General features: G+C 39.5%; 1 protein-coding gene across 1 annotated transcript; it reads right to left on the bottom strand.

Moving 5' to 3' along the window:
* Positions 1–1,629: 1,629 nt before the first annotated feature.
* On the bottom strand, positions 1,630–16,261 carry POC5 (POC5 centriolar protein). The gene is made up of 10 exons (XM_054177780.1): positions 16,252–16,261; positions 15,585–15,766; positions 14,871–15,035; positions 12,709–12,813; positions 11,549–11,728; positions 9,496–9,658; positions 5,994–6,112; positions 4,627–4,740; positions 3,673–3,849; positions 1,630–2,041 (listed from the first exon to the last, which is right to left on the bottom strand). Exons 1-10 carry the CDS (start codon positions 16,259–16,261, stop codon positions 1,892–1,894), a joined length of 1,365 nt encoding a protein of 454 aa, XP_054033755.1. The 3' UTR covers positions 1,630–1,891.
* Between the last annotated feature and the right edge of the window lie 1,603 nt (positions 16,262–17,864).

Below are 17,864 nucleotides of genomic sequence, written 5' to 3' on the forward strand. Positions count from 1 at the left end.
ATGGTTTTTTTTTTTTGGGAAACAAATCCCTGGTTCTGGTTGTATTACTTTTTGCAACCTAGAAGAACTTGCTGTACATTGATTGAAGAATTTAAGAGTGAATGGCAAGCTGGTCATTTGTAACTATACTGCTGAGCAATAGCCACCACACGACACATCTTAACATTTAAACACTAATTTGATATTGGGAATGCAAATTAAGCTGTTTTGTGTTTGACCTACAAGAAATTAAATGTAACAAATGAAAATTACGTGTTGAAATACATACAAAGTACGTTGGCACCTAGCTTCATTTGGGATTCAGGTTTTTACAAAGCTTGCCAGGATTAGAGTCTTCCTGTCTGCAGTGTGCCCAGGCAGCCAAGAGGGCGAATGGCATCCTGGCCTGCATCAGGAACAGTGTGGCCAGCAGGAGCAGGGAGGTCATTCTGCCCCTGTACTCTGCACTGGTTAGGCCACACCTTGAGTACTGTGTCCAGTTCCGGGCCTCTCAGTTTAGGAAGGATGTTGACTTGCTGGAACGAGTCCAGAGAAGGGCAACAAAGTTGGTGAGGGGTTTGGAGCACAAGCCCTATGAGGAGAGACTGAGGGAGCTGGGGTTGCTTAGCCTGGAGAAGACTCAGGGGTGACCTTATTGCTGTCTACAACTACCTGAAGGGAGGTTGTAGACAGGCAGAGGTTGGTCTCTTCTCCCAGGCAACCAGCACCAGAACAAGAGGACATAGTCTCAGGCTGCACCAGGGGAGGTTTAGGCTGGAGGTTAGGAAGAAGTTCTCTACAGGGAGAGTGATTGCCCGTTGGAATGGGCTGCCTAGGGAGGTGGTGGAGTTGCCATCATTGAAGGTGTTCAGGAGAAGACTTGATGGGGTGCTTGGTGCCATGGGTTAGTTGTTTAGGTGGTGTTGGATTGGTTGATGGGTTGGACGCGATGATCTTGAAGGTCTCTTCCAACCTGGTTTATTCTATGTATTCTAAAATGCATGTGTAATGGGTTGAGGCAGACCCCCTCCCCACCATGGGCGAAAATGAGACTCAGACAAGCAGATTGCAAAAGTGGTGGAAAGTTTAAATGGAAAGCGGTGAATGTTTACAGAGAGCCAGAAGTGCAGTGACAAAAGAGACCCCAAAGCACACCCAGAAACATCCCATCCCACCTGAGGGTACACCCAAGACCCCCAGGGCTCCTTCTCCCCTGCCTCCACTGCTAGGCTAGTCTCAGCTGGCCAGATGTGAGACTGCCCATCCGCCCGGCCTTGGGCCTAAGTTAGGCCCAAAAGGCCGGGAGACATCTCCCCCCAGTTACCAGGTGGCGGCAAGGGGAGAAAAGAGGAAGTGCCAGGACCCCCGCTGAGATCTTATAGGGGAGCAGGGTATTATGGGATGAAATACCTGGCTTCCTGTCTCCACCCACTGGGCTGGACTCCTTCGGGACACAGGAAGCATCCCTCATATGAACACAGCAGAGGGCACCCGGCCCAAACTGCTACAGCATGTCAACTATACTTAGTTGCATACACTACCAGAAGCATATATAACAAAAAATAAACTTTGTTTTCACTCAGAAGTAGATGTTGGTAACACTGGGACTAAACAAAGAGATTTACACAAAGATGACGTTACGTTCTTTATTTAAAAGTGTGCAAAAGACTCCTTAAACAAAAAGTGTTTATCTTAATAAAAGAAGTTCTCCAATAGTTTGGAGGCAGAACAACATTTCAAGTTCCCCTCCAGATGCTTACCATAAAAGTACTTCTACTTAAAAGAAGTATTTTTAGACAAGGGTAAAAACATGATACATACTTTAGGCCTTCCTACATCAAATCTGAAAAGACTGGGAAGAGGTTTAAATTGTACCTTGATAAAAAACTCCACTGGTGAGAAAGATAACCACTCAGTCAACAACTTTTATTGACTGAACACTGCTATGAATCTGGCCCTGAAGCATTTGCCCAGCTTGTCCTGCAGGTCTCACGGTGGCAGAACCAGAAGAATGGAGCAGAGTTCGAGGATATTTAGCTGCAGTGGCTTGGGATATGGTTTGCTGAAAAGTAATCAAGATACATCAAAAGACTTAACAGTACCAAAACCCCCGCGCTAATACAGCTCCTTGTGAGCTGCACTTTAAACATGAAGATTTGCAATCCAGCGAACTGAAATATGTCTCTCAAAAAACCCAAAACACCACAAGGGTTTTCTTTAACAGGAGTACATTTTCCCCCTTTTTTATCTGAAATATACTTCTTAGAACAAAATGCAACATTTCCAACTAACTAGCTATGACAAGCTTTTATCATCTCAACTGTATTTCAAGGTTGGTTTATTTTTCTAGCAAACTGTTCAGAGTTTTCCCCTGTAATGTAATCATGCCACCTTTCCTTTTGAAGTTTAGCATTAGCTATGAGGAAGTCTCTGAATAGCTTTGCATTTGTTTTATAACAATGAATTTCCTCCTACAAACACCTAGCCACCTGACTGTAACAAACAGTAGTCATTCTACTTTTAGTCAAGGTAAAACTCTCCCCCCTGTCAGATTAATTCAAGATAAACACTTCATCTGACTGACTTTCACTTAGGCATGTCTTTGGAGAAAGATTATAGAATGCAGCTGGGGGACTGTCACATTTATTGCATTTTTAGAAGTCAGTCTTTGGTACAGTGTTTCAAGTATTTGTCTCACACTAGTCTCACAACCTGAATGCAGGAAATTTTGTCACAGAAATCAAACCTGTAACCCCCTAAGGACATACAATTTGAGTATGAATTTCTGCTTAGGAGCCCAAATTCTTGAAAGCAGCCTGTCACAGGGCTCTGACTCATCACAGGAAATGAGTGAAAACAGAACAATCCCTCTCACAGCTACTAGCAACTCCAGCTCAGATTAATGGACCTGATACTGCTCTGCTGCTTCTGTCAGAATCAATGAAGAGAAACAGGACTCTTAGCACAGGGAAAACTCAGATCCTACTTTATCAGTTAAAATAAATAATAATAATAAAAGAAAAATATTAATCTTCAACTTTTTCACACACCTCCACTTAAAACCTTTTTTGCTCAGCCTGGTCCAAAAGTGTAGTGATTGCCTAGGCTATTTAGGGCACTGTTCAGAGTCTGGTATATTGCTTTCATACACTATTAACTCACTTTCAGTGTTTTCTTCAGCATGAATTGGGGAGGTAATGCTCAAAATAGAACAAGCCACAGGCTTGACAAACCTGACAGCCTCCTGACAAGGGTTTTACTTTTTCCCACCCTAATTTGCTATGCTCAGGATAATCCATAGCTCTGCTGTTTCTGGTTTAGTTACTCTTCCTGCTATATACACTACAAAGCTTTTCTCTAAACTGTGGTTGCATGGTGATGCCACCAAACACTGCTGTACCAACTAACTACTTCAACAGAGAAAGACTCATGGCAGAGCTGGCCAAGAAAGCCAAGATTATTATACCTGTCAAATAATTACTATAGAAACAAGACAAATGGATTAAAGCTGCAATAATTACTTCTCCTCACCAGTGCCTTCTGCCCAGCCCACTGACAGAATTGTTTGTTAATTTAAACATGCCTCAAGCCTGAGTCTTGTCTAGTACCTCTTTGCAACGGCCGTTTTTCCTTTAACCACTACCACAGATGTGTTGAAGTAAGAATACTGTTAGAAGCATAATCCTGACTTACCTGAGTGACTGGATGATGTTTTTCAACAATGAGTGAACTCATGGGTGGAGCAACTCCCGTCACTGCTAAACTGCCAGAAATTCTGGCTTTTTGTCCCATATCAGCTCGGCCCATTATCCGAGCAGTGATTGTTCTTCCTGCTTTCTGTTGAGACGATGCTATTACTTTCGCCATGGGCTATAAACAAATTAAGCATTCATTGTTAAAATATTCTAAATGTATTATCTACAATGCTTTAGTATGTCTGCTTAATCAGCCACATGCCTAAACAGAACATGGGAGATTGCAGGTAATCTAGTTACGTTATATGGGGCTGAATTTGCTCCATCTAGCTGTAACCTGGTTTATCCCATCTTTATCCAGTCAAAGTATGAGAGAGTGTTTCAACATCTGTCCTGAGGGAAGGAAGGCCAATCTGACAAAATTCAAGCAGCATGGAGAGTTTAGTTTTGCTCACTGGATGCATAACTAACATAGCAGAGACATAAAAGCTTCCACGCAGGAAAATTTGACACCCTTCTCTGACAGCTGGCAGCAAACTGTATCATAGGGGAAAAAGAAAGCAATACAGCAGACAGGGGAGAAAAGTAACGACAGTTTAGCAACAAGAGGGGACAAGGGAGAGACTTCAAATAGGAGGATGCTAAAACAAAGTACATTCTTCCACAACAAAAAACCTATCATGTGAGACACCATTTGCTCCTCTTGCACTGTTTGTAATGTACAGCTACTCTGCTGTTATTTGTTTTGCCACAATCCAACTCCCACCTCCAAAAAGAGTTAAAAATTGCTCCTAACATAAATAGGTTTCTGTAACATTAATGAGCATATGCAAGTTCAGTGTCTTCACAAAGCCACGTAAACTTCACTTGTGCTGCTCTGAGAAATGCACAAGTAATGACAACCAAACTAAGATATAATTACGCCTTATAAAAGTTAATTTTGTCATATTACCGGCTTCTGAGTTGATGCCACACCAGATCCTGCAGCTGTACTACTGGCAATTACTGAAGAATGGGAATCTAGCCTGGTCTGAGAAGTGCTTGCATGGCCCAGGTGGGTAGAAAACTGTGAATGAAACCAGAGTTTACAAAGAATGAGCGTAACTTTATAGAAAGTACATTTTACTCTTTAGATAGTAAAACTAGAGACAAAACATCTGCAAAGAAGTCAGATTTAGAAGGGTAACTGGAATAGTCAAAAACCTGACTGCTTTCTGCCTAATTTAAAAGTACCTGCCTAAAAAAGGTGCAAATAGTGTAAATAGCACATGATACTACTAGAATGAAAAATCGGAACAGAGGCAAGCACATTTCTCTTCCAAACTATTCTCTAGCATGAAATTTACAGCGGTAACACCTTCGGGATGACTCCAGGTCAGGCCCAGAGCATCCAGCCTACCAGCTAATGATCTGGCTAAGCTGACATGACAGAGAGAAAAGCTGAGTTCTCTCAGTGTCCATATATGTAGCACTCTTTAAAAGGAGATTTCAAGCCAAGCCAGCTTTTCTTCTTTTCAGATTATATTAAGCTCAGTTTTTGTTAAAAAACTCTCTAAACCATTTTTCTTCCAGGAAAGAATCTTAAAGAATTCTCCTTGTCTTCATTAGGTTAACACATTTTCACCAAAACAAAAATCAGAGCAGCTGTGATTCAGTCACTTAAGTTATATAATGCAGACTGAACATACTTACAGGTTTCTTTTTACCATTAGACCATCTTCAAATTCCATCAAGTGATGGGCTATAGGTTTATTCTCAAAAGCTCCAAAAGAGGAAGTTATTTTTTATTGTGTTATGGACTGATAACACAATAAACAGCAGCTGTTATTTGTACTGTGCTGCGGTCATGCCAGCTCCAAAAATGAAAGTACTAGCTGGAGCAAAGTATTACGGGCCTTGAAGTTCCTGTCAAGTGAAGTGGGAGGCTTCCTGTTCCAGTTGCTGCTTCTGGGTTCTCGGGTGTTCTCTTTTCTGCTGGGATGGCAGCGGGACAAGGAGGGATGGGGGAGTAGTTTCCTGGCTTCGGCTTTTGGCTCGCTTGCTTCTACTCACTGCTGCTTTACACCATGCTTTTTCTGCAAATAGGCTAAGGCAACTCCATTTGGTACTATGCTTATCTGATTCTGCTCAGTAAACTCGGTTTTTATCTCACTATTTTTTTAGTCTCAATCCTGAGAGTTTTTTTGTGTTACTTTTCCCTCACTTATGTGCTGGGAAAATAGCCAGTTTAACATGCTGGTTTGGTTTGACCCATTTTGTTCTGATTTAAAACATTACATATTACTAGCAAAGACAGTTCTGTACTAGCTACACACTTACCATGTCTTCCTGCTGAAGAGTGGTTGCTGGTGGCAGCGGTGATGAGGGCACATTATACTGTGACGGAGGTAGCTTCCCTGCAACAAAGGTGTCATTGAAATTTCTCCTACTTCCTACATTTATTATTAGAAACATAAAGTAATGTGACCGCCATGTCTTCCTGCTGAAGAATGGTTGCTGGTGGAAGTGGGGATGAGGGCAGATTAAGACACCATAAAAATTTTGCTATTCCTTCTGGTTTCTAATTAAAAGGATCAGCCTGGTTTTCACGTGTGTGTGTGCATATGCATAAAAGCATTCCTGTAACTGACCCTTCTTTTTCACAATATTTTCCATAAGGATGTTATGTCTTAACATCCCTGTGGTGCTTGTCACATATCTGTAGTGCTAAGAGCTGAGGTTTTTCATGCTACTTGCCAGTATTAAATCCAGCATGCAAGAGCTGTTCTTACACTAAAGGCCAAGATCCAGTTTGGGTAGAGATCAGCAAACTACAGAAAGGCCATACTAGACTTCTGCAAGGGTGCAACTTCAGTAAAATGCCAGGTGGCTCACCATCAGTAAAAAGCCAGTTTTAATTCCCTGAGAAAGTACTGCAGCTTCAGAGGCGTAAATCATGCTTGGTAGCATCTCATCTCCAAATACAACAGCTAGACAGTGACCACATACTGGCTGTAGGGCTAGGATGATCTACAGGCATTGTACAGCCCTCATCTCTACCCAGCAGCTGTGCAAGCCTGAGCCTGCATAAAATCTGTTTAGAATTCTTTTGTGTCACAATGCAGATGTCCTGGGGAGTTCAGATCTGCAGACCTAGGCCTAATATCTTCTCCAAGCAGTTTCAGCCTTCTCCTTTAGCCTATGAACTTCCTTAAAGGAAGCTGCAGGAGATACTCTTCTTTACTTTCCCATTTTTGAAACAAACTATGCTAGCAGCAGTATGAGGACAAGGGAAACTTGCTCATTCCAGGGACTACAGTGACACCGTGTGGTAGCTGTGGTTGGTTTTTCTTTTTCGTCTGGGATTTGTTGGTCTGCTGTTAACTGCTTTGGATTTGTTTGTTGGTTGGTTTGGTTATTTTTTTAAAAGAATCTTTCAGTGAGCAGGAACAATGCAAAGAAGGTAGTTCCATTTGGTGCAATACTGAAAGATCAAAAGTGAAAGCATGCCACAATATGCATTTCATACATATATATGTATGTGCACATACCCTAAGGTTAATTAAGCACAGGCAGGGCCAACATATGGTTACAGACCAACCAGGTCTGATTCATGTTATTTAAAAATGCAGCATTAGGGTTTTTTTTTTTAAGTAAAAAGATCTGTGTTCTTGGGGCTCCAATGTTATTTCAATTAAGGATATTAAGAATAAATGTATTATAATAAATTTAAAAAAAAAAAGGAAGAAGATAAACATAACCTGTCAGTACACCAGCCAGAAACTTCAGACCATCAACACTGACTCCATGAAGGAGTCACTGGGCCCATTAAGGTTGTGACATTGGCACACTATTAGTAACCTGCATTGTAATGTGTACTCTATATATACACACAGGTTATTTGCACATTTTATATATATATACACACATACATATATATAAAATGTACACTGTAATAACAAGGAAACAAATTCTGCTTTTATTGCTTACAACAGGAGGTGGAGCTGCAGCGTTCATATAAATATAACCATACTGCTGTACAGACCTCCACAGATTACATGACTAGAATAAATCACAACAGACAGCTGATCTGATGTCTGCTAATCTGCTCTCTCAAGTCCCTTGGTGTCCTGCTCAGTCTTCTGTTATACCTGAGGAAGAATGAACAGTTGTGCAACTATATTAAATAATTAAGTAATTATGTAACTACCTACATCAAACCCACCATCTGGCTGCAGAAAGGAAACAGTGCGCCTCAAACACTGGAGGGAGGTGGTACAAGAGGCAGTGGAAGAAGATGACAGGCATGGTACTAAGGACAATAGAGACTGTGAGATGTTATGAAGACTGATGAAGAGCACACTGATCCAAGACAATTAAAAAGCACAATGCTGGACACCTGAAAAGTTGGGTAAAGGCACTCCAGCACTGTGAAGCACAGCAAGAGCTCTAGGCACTCTGCCCCTGTAGAATATCATCAGCTCATGCTCTGTACTACAAATCAAGCAAAATATTTGGTCCACGAACCACAGGGATTGGTCATTGCATCTCAGAGCTCAATTATCTTAATTTCCTTTGTACTTACCCTCTTCTTTACAGGTTTACAAATAAAAAAAAGCTTTCCTATTTCACACCATTGTCTGTTGCATGGCGGATGTGGGAAAGGCTGTGGATGTAGTCTACCTGGACTTCAGCAAGGCCTTTGACACCATCCCCTACAGTGAACTCCTGGCCAAGCTGTCAGCTTGTGGCTTGGACAGCAGCACTCTGTGCTGGGTTAGGAACTGGCTGGAGGGATGAGCCCAGATAGTGGTGGTGAATGGTGCCACATCCAGCTGGCAGCCAGTCAATAGTGGTGTCCCCCAGGGATCAGTGCTGGGCCCCATCCTGTTCAATATCTTTATCGATGATCTGGATAGGGGATTGAGTCTATCATCAGTAAATTTGCAGATGACACCAAGTTGGGAGCAGGTATTGATCTGTTGGAGGGTAGAAGGGCTCTCCAGAGGGACCTTGACAGGCAAATTTCTCTGAAGTGGTTCAGAATCTTCTGGTGTAAGATTATGTAAGCCTTAGGAACTCAAGTTACTTGTCTAAGGCCTTTAACAAACTGCTGCCAGTACAGCTGGTTAAGTCACACATACAGATGTGACAACCCTACTGGCACAGCTATTTTCTCTTTAATGTGGACTGCTGCAGCAGCACAGTTATGCTCCTACTGCTATAGCTTGTCTCACTCCAAGGGGGTGATTTCTTGACGTTAGTAAGGGTGTGCAGCTCCTTCCTGTGTAACTGCGTATGTTTCGCAAGTGTGTTGCTGATATAACTACACTGCTGCTTTCCATTCTGGCACAGTAACTCCAACTAAACACAGAATCTGTGAGATTTACTTGCCTTTTTTGTAATAAATGGCAAGGAGGCAGACATGTATGGGTAAAGCACTGTACACTGAGGTTCCTGAGGATAGAGGAGGTTTTTCCAGGATTTCCCACTCATGTCCCCATAACCTGGACGCTAATAGGATTCTGTGTAATCTTTCACAATGTATTAGGAAGCCTGCCATCCCTGGCCTTTTGTTCTGCCTTTACTTACTCCTAGCAAGATAGGATGAAGAGAACATGTTCAGCACTACAGATTTCAGCATTAGAATATTTCTCAACATATTCAACAGGACTTTGCAAAGCAGTGAGTTTGATAAACTCTATATTGCCAGAAGTCCTCAGGTTAAAAAAGGCAGACAAAAAAAAAATCAAGCAGAATCCTTTAAAACAAACAACCCCAAACTAGCCAATCCAACAAAACCCCCGGCATGTTATCAGATTAGACCTGCTTTTACACTGACCAGATTCTGTACTGCTGTCTTTGCCCTGAAACATGGTCATTGCTTCCATATTCAGAGCACACACACCACGCAAAAAGGCTTTCTTCATGGTGTCTTCATACTGCTCTCTTTGAAAGCGCATTCGCAGAACCTCAGCTTTTGCCTGGTCCAAGGCAGCAGTTAACTACAGAAGAGAGTAAGAAAATAGTCATCTTGCACTTTTAAATGTGAGCTACAAATACATTCCTTACTTAGCCTTAAAAATCACTTAATACTTTTACAAAGATATGCATTTTCACTTCGAAATCTCAGGTTTACCAGAGATAAGCAGCTACTTGTCATTTCTTTGTACTATACCACAATGGTACAGTAGAGTATCCTGAGGTGCAATAAGATGAGTGTGGCCAGCAGGTCAAGGCAATTTCCCTTTCCCCTCCAATTCTGCTCTGATGAGGCTAAACCTGGAATATTGTTTTCAGTTCTGAGCTCCCCTGTACAAGAGTGACGGAGCATTACTGGAGAGAGTTCAACAGAAGGTCACTGAAATGATTAGGGAACCTGGGGCTGTTTACCCTGGAGATGAGATGACTGAGAAGTTGATCTTATCAATACTTGTATCTAGGTTTATATATCTAGACAGGAGGGGCCAAAAGGATGAAGCCAGACTCTTTTCAGTGGTGCCCAATGATAGGACAAGGGGCACTAGAACACAGGAAGCTCCAGCTAAGCATAAGAAAAAGCTTCTTTACTTGAGGGTGATGGAGCACTGGAAGAGACTGACCAGAGAGCCTGTGGAGTTTCCTTCTCTGGAGACTGCCCAAATGTGCTCTGGTGCAATCTAGTCTAGGCATACCTCAGTTAGCAGGAGGGTTTGACTAGGTGACCTCCAGAGGTCCCTTCCAACCCCTACCATTTTGTGATTCTGTGATTATTTGTAGTAGAGCATACTGAGGACAGGAGTGCAGTTGAAAGGACTGTCAGACTCTACATGATCAGCTAAGCAGAAATTTAATTTGTAAGGTTTTGTCTTTTATATGTTAGGTGTCTGGCACAAGCTAGATTTCCACATGAACATGGATTTGCTCAATAGAAAAATAAATGTTTCCAGAATACTATTTAAGCATACAGAGAACTGTCATCAGCAATCTTTCCTTTCTAGCTACTGCAAAAACCTAAAAATGCTAAGAAAAGACAGACCAAGTTAGCTTTGTAGCTCGCTACTTACCAATGTTGTGCTGGTATGTCATTTGGTTATCCCATTCTTAAAATTCTGTGTTTAATTGCTTTCTAAAATCACAAAGCTTTAAAATATGCATTTTAGAACTTTATTTACTTACTGTGCATCAATGCACACATTGATAACTTCCCCTTGAGCTCTGAAAATTCTTCAATAAGCTTAATTGGCAAGTTGAAGGCAAAGGCAAACTTATATTCAGCATTTAGCAGAACAGGGATTGCAGAAAAAAAACAGAGTACTCATCATGATCATTCACAATAATAACAAAATCTTTCCATTGTCTTCTTCAGTAAGACCTCAAAATGCACAACCAATATTAACAGCATGCTCTTAGAAAAGAAATACCATCCCCTTTGGTGGACAAGTAAGAGATTGGTCTCATTTGAAGAAAGAGTCAAATTTACTTCACTCGTGTGTGCAGAGCAGCAGCATTTTATATTGGATGCAGGTAGGAAAAAATAAAAATAGTATCTAGAAACCACAGTAGAGATCTTGTATCTCATCAGTTCCTGTGTACTTCACCATGAGGATGGTGAGACACTGGAACAGGTTGCCCAGGGAGGTGGTAGAAGCCCCATCACTGGAAATTTTTAAGGCAAGACTGGATGGGGCCCTGAGCAACCGGATCTAGTGTGAGGTGTCCCTGCCCATGGCCACGGGGCTGGAATGATGATCCTTGAAGTCTCTTTGAGCCCTAACAATTCTAGGATTCTACTTAGGCAGCTCTACTCTGCTAGAAAGTCCTAATTTTTTTTTTTTTTTTGAGTTTGATAAGATACTCTGGCAGGGTGGGGGTGGAGAAGTGAAGGGGGGAAAAAGTAAGGAACTTAATTTTACCTCAGCAATTTTGGCTTCATAATCATTGGTGAGCTGAACACAGACATCTTCTGCCCTTGACTGACATGCTTTTGTTACTTTTTCTTTCCATTTTTCTTCACTAAGGGAGCGCCACGCCACCCACACTTTCTTCATCAAAGCCGTCTGAAATTGTCTGTCTGCTATTCTATTTGCATATTCCTTTAGAAAGAAATATAACCACATCATATGCAAGTCCAGGTTTCCTAAAAATTTGAGTACTCATAGTGTGGATGATCAGTTCACAGCTTGTTACAAAGACCGCAGTAGAAATGCCTAAACCGAGTTACATGTGCGGCAGTGTAGTACACAAACACAGCATCAGCAGCCACATTTGTGAATTCCTAGGCTGCAGAAAGTGTTTCACAATGTCAGTCCAACGGCACTTAAACTACAGCTTCACATATACAGTGTAACTATGCATATCTGAAGCCATGCAGTGGGTACATGGCATATTTTGAGTCACTTCAGGAATCATATCAAGTCTGTAGTCATAAAGATTGCTGATGACTAGCATCTTATTAATACATTTAGACTTGAAGATGCTTTAAAATGTTCTTGATGACAATTCTGTTATTCTAGCCTACCCAGGGATCTGTACCAACAAACAAAGGTCTTGAATACAGCTTCTTGTTCTTAAGACCCTGGAATGGGAAAGGTTTGCGGTCTTGACATGAGAACTATGTCAGAAAAGTTACCGATTTATTGTTTTACTGTTTGATGTCTGACACAATGCTCAACGTTTTGTGTGCAACTGGCACTTAGTTCTGGCTACAAATGAGAGCAGCTGAAGCTTTAAATTGTGGAAGTGGTTTCCCCAAGAAATATGATGCTGTATCATGTCACTATTCAAATGTAACGTGGTTGCACCTTCTTCAAAATGTAGGTACTGTAAACTGGAATGATTTGCTTTAATCTGATCATGATAATTGCAGCAATATAAGACAAGTATAGGTTTGATCTTTTTTCTCCATCCCAGAGTTATCTTTTCACACAGTTATTTGACACTGTCAAACTACTATTTCTGTAATTTCTTAAATAAAAGCATAGTTTCTTCAAACTCTTAACAGGAACTGCAATACCTCTAACCCTTTTGAGTTTAAAGGTTTCATTTTCATCACATTTTAATTTTGCACACATACCTGTTGTTTGGCTTCAACATGCTGAATTCGCCACAGTGTAAAATTTCTCATCAAGTCTACTCTCTCCTTTTGCCGCTCTAATGCTTGAGTCAAGTTAGCAATCACCTGCAAATGTATTTATTAACACTATTTCAACAGCTATGATGTTTGCATAGTCAAATAGAATGTACTTTCCACATCAATTGTTTTTCACTTGCTTTTAACAGATGCTTTCTACTGCATCTTTCCCTTACTCTAATCCAGCAGGAAATAATCAGAGCTGAAGTCAGAAGAAAAACTTCTATGTCTTTATCACTCACACTGTGGCACTTAAGACACTTAAACTATGCAGTTTTATGAAAAGTTCAAGTGAATTGTTATTTCATCCTACATCTGCAGGCTTCTGTGCAACTTCCTTATAGTTGCTACTGCAGCATAACGTCAGAAGAGACACTTATTTCAAAGACAATTTTGATAGAACAGAAACATTCACAGTGGAAGTGTGGATCAGTGCATTATTAATTGCAGTCTAAATAAACACTTTATCTGCAGAAAGCTTATTCAGTTGTCTGAACAGAATAAACAAGCTATAGAGGTGCTATTAACTAGAAAAATCTGATTAGAAATTGTTATTCTCTTTAGAAGTTCTCATGAATGGTATCATATAGGCCTATTGCAATAAAAACATTTGAAAGGCAAAGAACGCAACTTGGAACTTTTATCTCCAATCTCCAAGTACGTTTTAATTACTATATAGCAACAGATGAGTTCCCCAATTAAAAATTAGGCCAGGCATGATGCAAACTGTGTACACCAAAACACTATTTCTGCATGTTTTTGCCTAACTTAAGAGAGATTCTTCCATCATTTGCATCTGAGCAACACCAATAAGTAACAGTGACCAGCCTTGGGACCCTTGGGAGTAATGCACAGTTATTTTAACTACTGCATAAGGATGTTGATGTTTTATGACGTTATATGCTAACACATCTTCATGTTTACTGCATGTAACATATGCTACATATTAAACATGCATCAATGAAGTGAATGATAATTAAAAAAAAATAATCCAGCTCTTAAATCAACAAAGCTATCTAGCAAATAGTACAAAATTATGTTTTGTTTCATTACAGGATTTCTCACAGTTTCAGTCTTCAGAATGTCTAATAAAAGAACCTAAGTTTTTGCCTAGTGATATTTAAGATGTTAACAATACCAAAGTCAGAAACATATAAATTTGATCCACTTAAGGTAATTTAAAGCAGATCCATTTCTAGATTTTAAAGAATAAGTTCTTCACAATACTGTACCATTAACTAAATCTAGTTTAAACTACTTTTATCCGCTTGCAGGTTGACTAATTTTAACTTCTAGCAATTTCAGAATAACTGAGTAGTCTCATCTAAGTAAGTAACAATGAATTTATCTAAAATTACAAGTAAATTTGCATAAATTATCAATTAGTTAAGACCATTAAGCTAAAGGAAGTTAATACCATAAATTAAGTACTTTTGTTGAAAAAGTGTCACATACTAACATACCTTTTGATGCTGCGTATATTTTGCTACACACAGAAGTCTTTGCCTAAATCCATGTTTGTTATTTAGTATATTTCTGCCACTAAAATAGCATCTGTGAGATTTACAATGTGAAAACAAAAATATATTGTATTCATAATATGTGTGAGGCTGAGGACTTGGGTTATGCCCCTGTCAGAACACAGCAGTTTTGATACATGTGGTGCCATACACAACATACTATTAAGGTGGAAAGAAATAAGAATTTTTTGTACAAACCATAAGAACCCTAAAATAGAGACTGTTTAACATTTAGGAGGCTGCTGCCCATTTAAAATTCCAGAAAAATCAGCCCAATGATGCTTTTGAAATGTTAAAGCAAGAGATTCATCTAAGACAGTGTGACCCTCATAAAATAAGGAACAACAAACCCTAAATTTAAAAAGCAAACAATATACATGTACACAACACATTCAGTTTCCATTTTTAGTATGGACACCACTGTCATCAATAATGATTCTTCTTCTACTATACAGTCTAAATATATTATTTACTTCTTATGCTACTAGCTGCAAGAAGCATCTTGTTCAAAGATATGGATCCAATATTCAGTATGGACATTTTTGAAAGAGGGGAACTGTTAAATTATGAAATAAGAGTTACTACCTCATCTTTCCTGCCAATAGATATTTCATAAGTACGCAGCAACTCCTTCAGGTTTTCCGTCTCATTGCTCAATTGTCTCACATGTGCAGCATGTTTCTCTTTTTCTTGTTTCAGCTGTTCAATCAAACTAAGCTTCCATTTTCTCAACTCAGTCAGAACATTTGTCTGAAAAGTTAAAGAGGGGACAGTTGTGCAATTAGTAATATTTATCTCTCTAATCTTGTAACCTTCAAAACACTTTGTAATTAAGGAGACAAATATCTACAGTGATGACTACAATACACAGGCTATTTATATATTACCAGCCATAATCATACACTCATAGAATGGTTTGGGTTGGAAAGGACCTTAAAAAACTATTCAACTCCCCTGCCAAAGACAGGGACACCTTCCACTAGACCAGATTGTTCAAGGCCCTGTCCAACCCAGCCTCAAACACTTCCCAGGAGGGGGCATCCACATCTTCCCTAGGAAACCTGTTCCAGTGTCTCACCACCCTCCACGTAAATGAACTACTGAATAACTACTGAACGTCCCTAACAGAGAAAGTTATTCCAAAGCTCTTTATAAAATATATACCACTGTCTATATGCAATCTGCAACAACAATCAAAAGAGAAAACCAGCATTTCCCAGAACAATCATCACACCTTTGCCTACACTCCTATTCTACATTGCACTGACATCTGTTAAGTATCCCATACAAAACAAGTACCTTGAGACTTCCACTCCAGAAATCAAGTACATTTTCTATCTGAGTTACATTTTCATCAGTAAAAGTTAATTCAGTTGCTATGGCTTCATTTTCTTTTGGACTGTGCATAGGCTCTTGTGAAGAAGCCTCTTCTGAAAGAACAGGGCAAGGTTGCTCCATATTGGCCTCAGAAGGCTGCTTCACTAAAAATAAAACAAGTAATAAAAGATTAATACTCTGGAAAGGTGAACTGGTCTGCATTGTGGAAGAAAGTCAAAAGGCAGGTATTTAAAAACCCCCCAAACCCTCAAATATTTATGCCATCAGAAACCTCCTTTCCCCCATGTAAAGTGAACAATACAAATGAAAGTTTTGCAAGATACAGCATATTTATACCAAAAGTCCTATGGTAATGTTAGTCAATCCAACATTATCTCTCCCTTGAAGAACAGAATCTTTTAGTATCATTACATTTTAAAGAAGATGATCACAGAAAGTACCCCAAAAATAGTTTTGCCAGAAACAAAAAACCCCATCTCTTTCAGGAAAGACTTCTTGACTATTAACATCTCAGGTCAAAAAAAGAAAAACTTTGGTGATTTTTCCTTAATGAGGTTGTAAAGGTCATGGGTCTTCCTTTGTGTGTTCACACCACCACTTGTGGGCATATTTCAATGTAGGAATGTACCTGCACCCATTTTCTTTATAGCCTTTAATTTGCTCGCCTAATTAAATTTTAAACTCTTTGAGAAAGAAATATCTACTATGAATTTATACAATGTCTGGCCTAATGAGGCCTCAATTTCAGGTGCTGTTGCCAACTACTACTGCAGTAAAAACTAATCCACCAGCAGATGGGCATGCATTTGAGTTCCAATTGATGGGAAGAGAAAAATGAACTATTAAATTCTCTATTCTTAGGTAAGTAAACAGAAGAATCGAAGTATTATTTCATATTTGGTTATTCTGTACAGTAAATTTGTTATTCAGGTTGACAGATGAATTTAAAAAGAAAAAAAAAAAAAAAGAGAGAGTAGCAGATTCCTGGTACCAGTAACAATCAGGACAATTTAAAAATTCATAAATTGAGAAAGGAAACACCCAACAGTTTAGCCTTCATTCTGGAAACAAACACAAGCTTAACTGTTTGTCACTTAGTATTTTTTTCAGTGGACAATGCGAGTTCCTAGTTTATTGCAGGCCAAGTCTGGCGGTTGACATTTTCACAGCCACTGTCACTCTTAGATCTCCTATCCAAAGGAATTAAGGAGAGCTTTTTTTTCTAATACTCCCTCCCACCAAGTATGCTGAATTGCAACTATGACACTGATGCTCCAGAACAGGAAGGAAATACATACTGTGCTGTAGAGGCAGTTACAACTGATTTTTGCCATTTCTCCCAATATCAGATACCGCTACATACCATAAAAGTAAAATCAGCTACAGAAGTGCCATATAGCACCTTGTTTCTCTGCCCTAAATTTCCTACCCCATCACTTCAGCAGAAAACCATTAACAGATTATTGCTAGTTACACCAATATATTAAGATTGGGTTCTAGGTTTTTGTCATTATTTCTCTTGCAAACCACAGAAGTATTGCTCAGCTAAAAGCAAAATCTGGATAGTCATTGTTTGTAAAGCTCTCAAAAGAATATGGCATGCTAGACAGATAACCTGGACTACTTGAAATACACTTAATTTCAGTGATGAAGAATCTGGCTGACCTTTCACAATACAAGATATTTGGCAATGTTACTGTTGTCAAGTATTCCCAGTTCTGTCCTTCATCACTTGTTCCCATTCTTGCATGTCACTGTGTTCTTCCTTCAATTGTGATGTTGCTGTAAAATGTAGGAAGGTTTATTTTTATTTTAAACCTTTTATTATTTGCTTGGATCACAACAATATCCAATTTACAAAGAAAAAAAAACCCAAACAAAATAATGTAACTAATAGAAACAAGATATTAAAAAAGGAGACTGATAACTGTTAGGGCCTGAGTTTGTAGTATTACAGATTCATCACTTCCCTCTCATTAATCCTCCTTATGTACAGATTATGCTAACTCAGCTTCCATTTTCCTATTTTACCATAGGATGTATCCTTCTCAGTGAATTCAGTGTGTATCTGTTATGTGTTTATATCATCATTGTATGTTATTTATTTCTTTCCACTGCATTGCGTGATGACACTGAGTTACAGAGCACTACGGTACCAAGGAAATTGAACTACTTGGATACAATAAAGCATAAAAATTCCATTAATTAAATAATCTCCATGTGCATTTTCCTCCAACAAAT

The sequence above is a fragment of the Dryobates pubescens genome, chromosome Z (assembly GCF_014839835.1).
Source record: "Dryobates pubescens isolate bDryPub1 chromosome Z, bDryPub1.pri, whole genome shotgun sequence".
Classification (NCBI taxonomy): Eukaryota; Metazoa; Chordata; class Aves; order Piciformes; family Picidae; genus Dryobates; species Dryobates pubescens.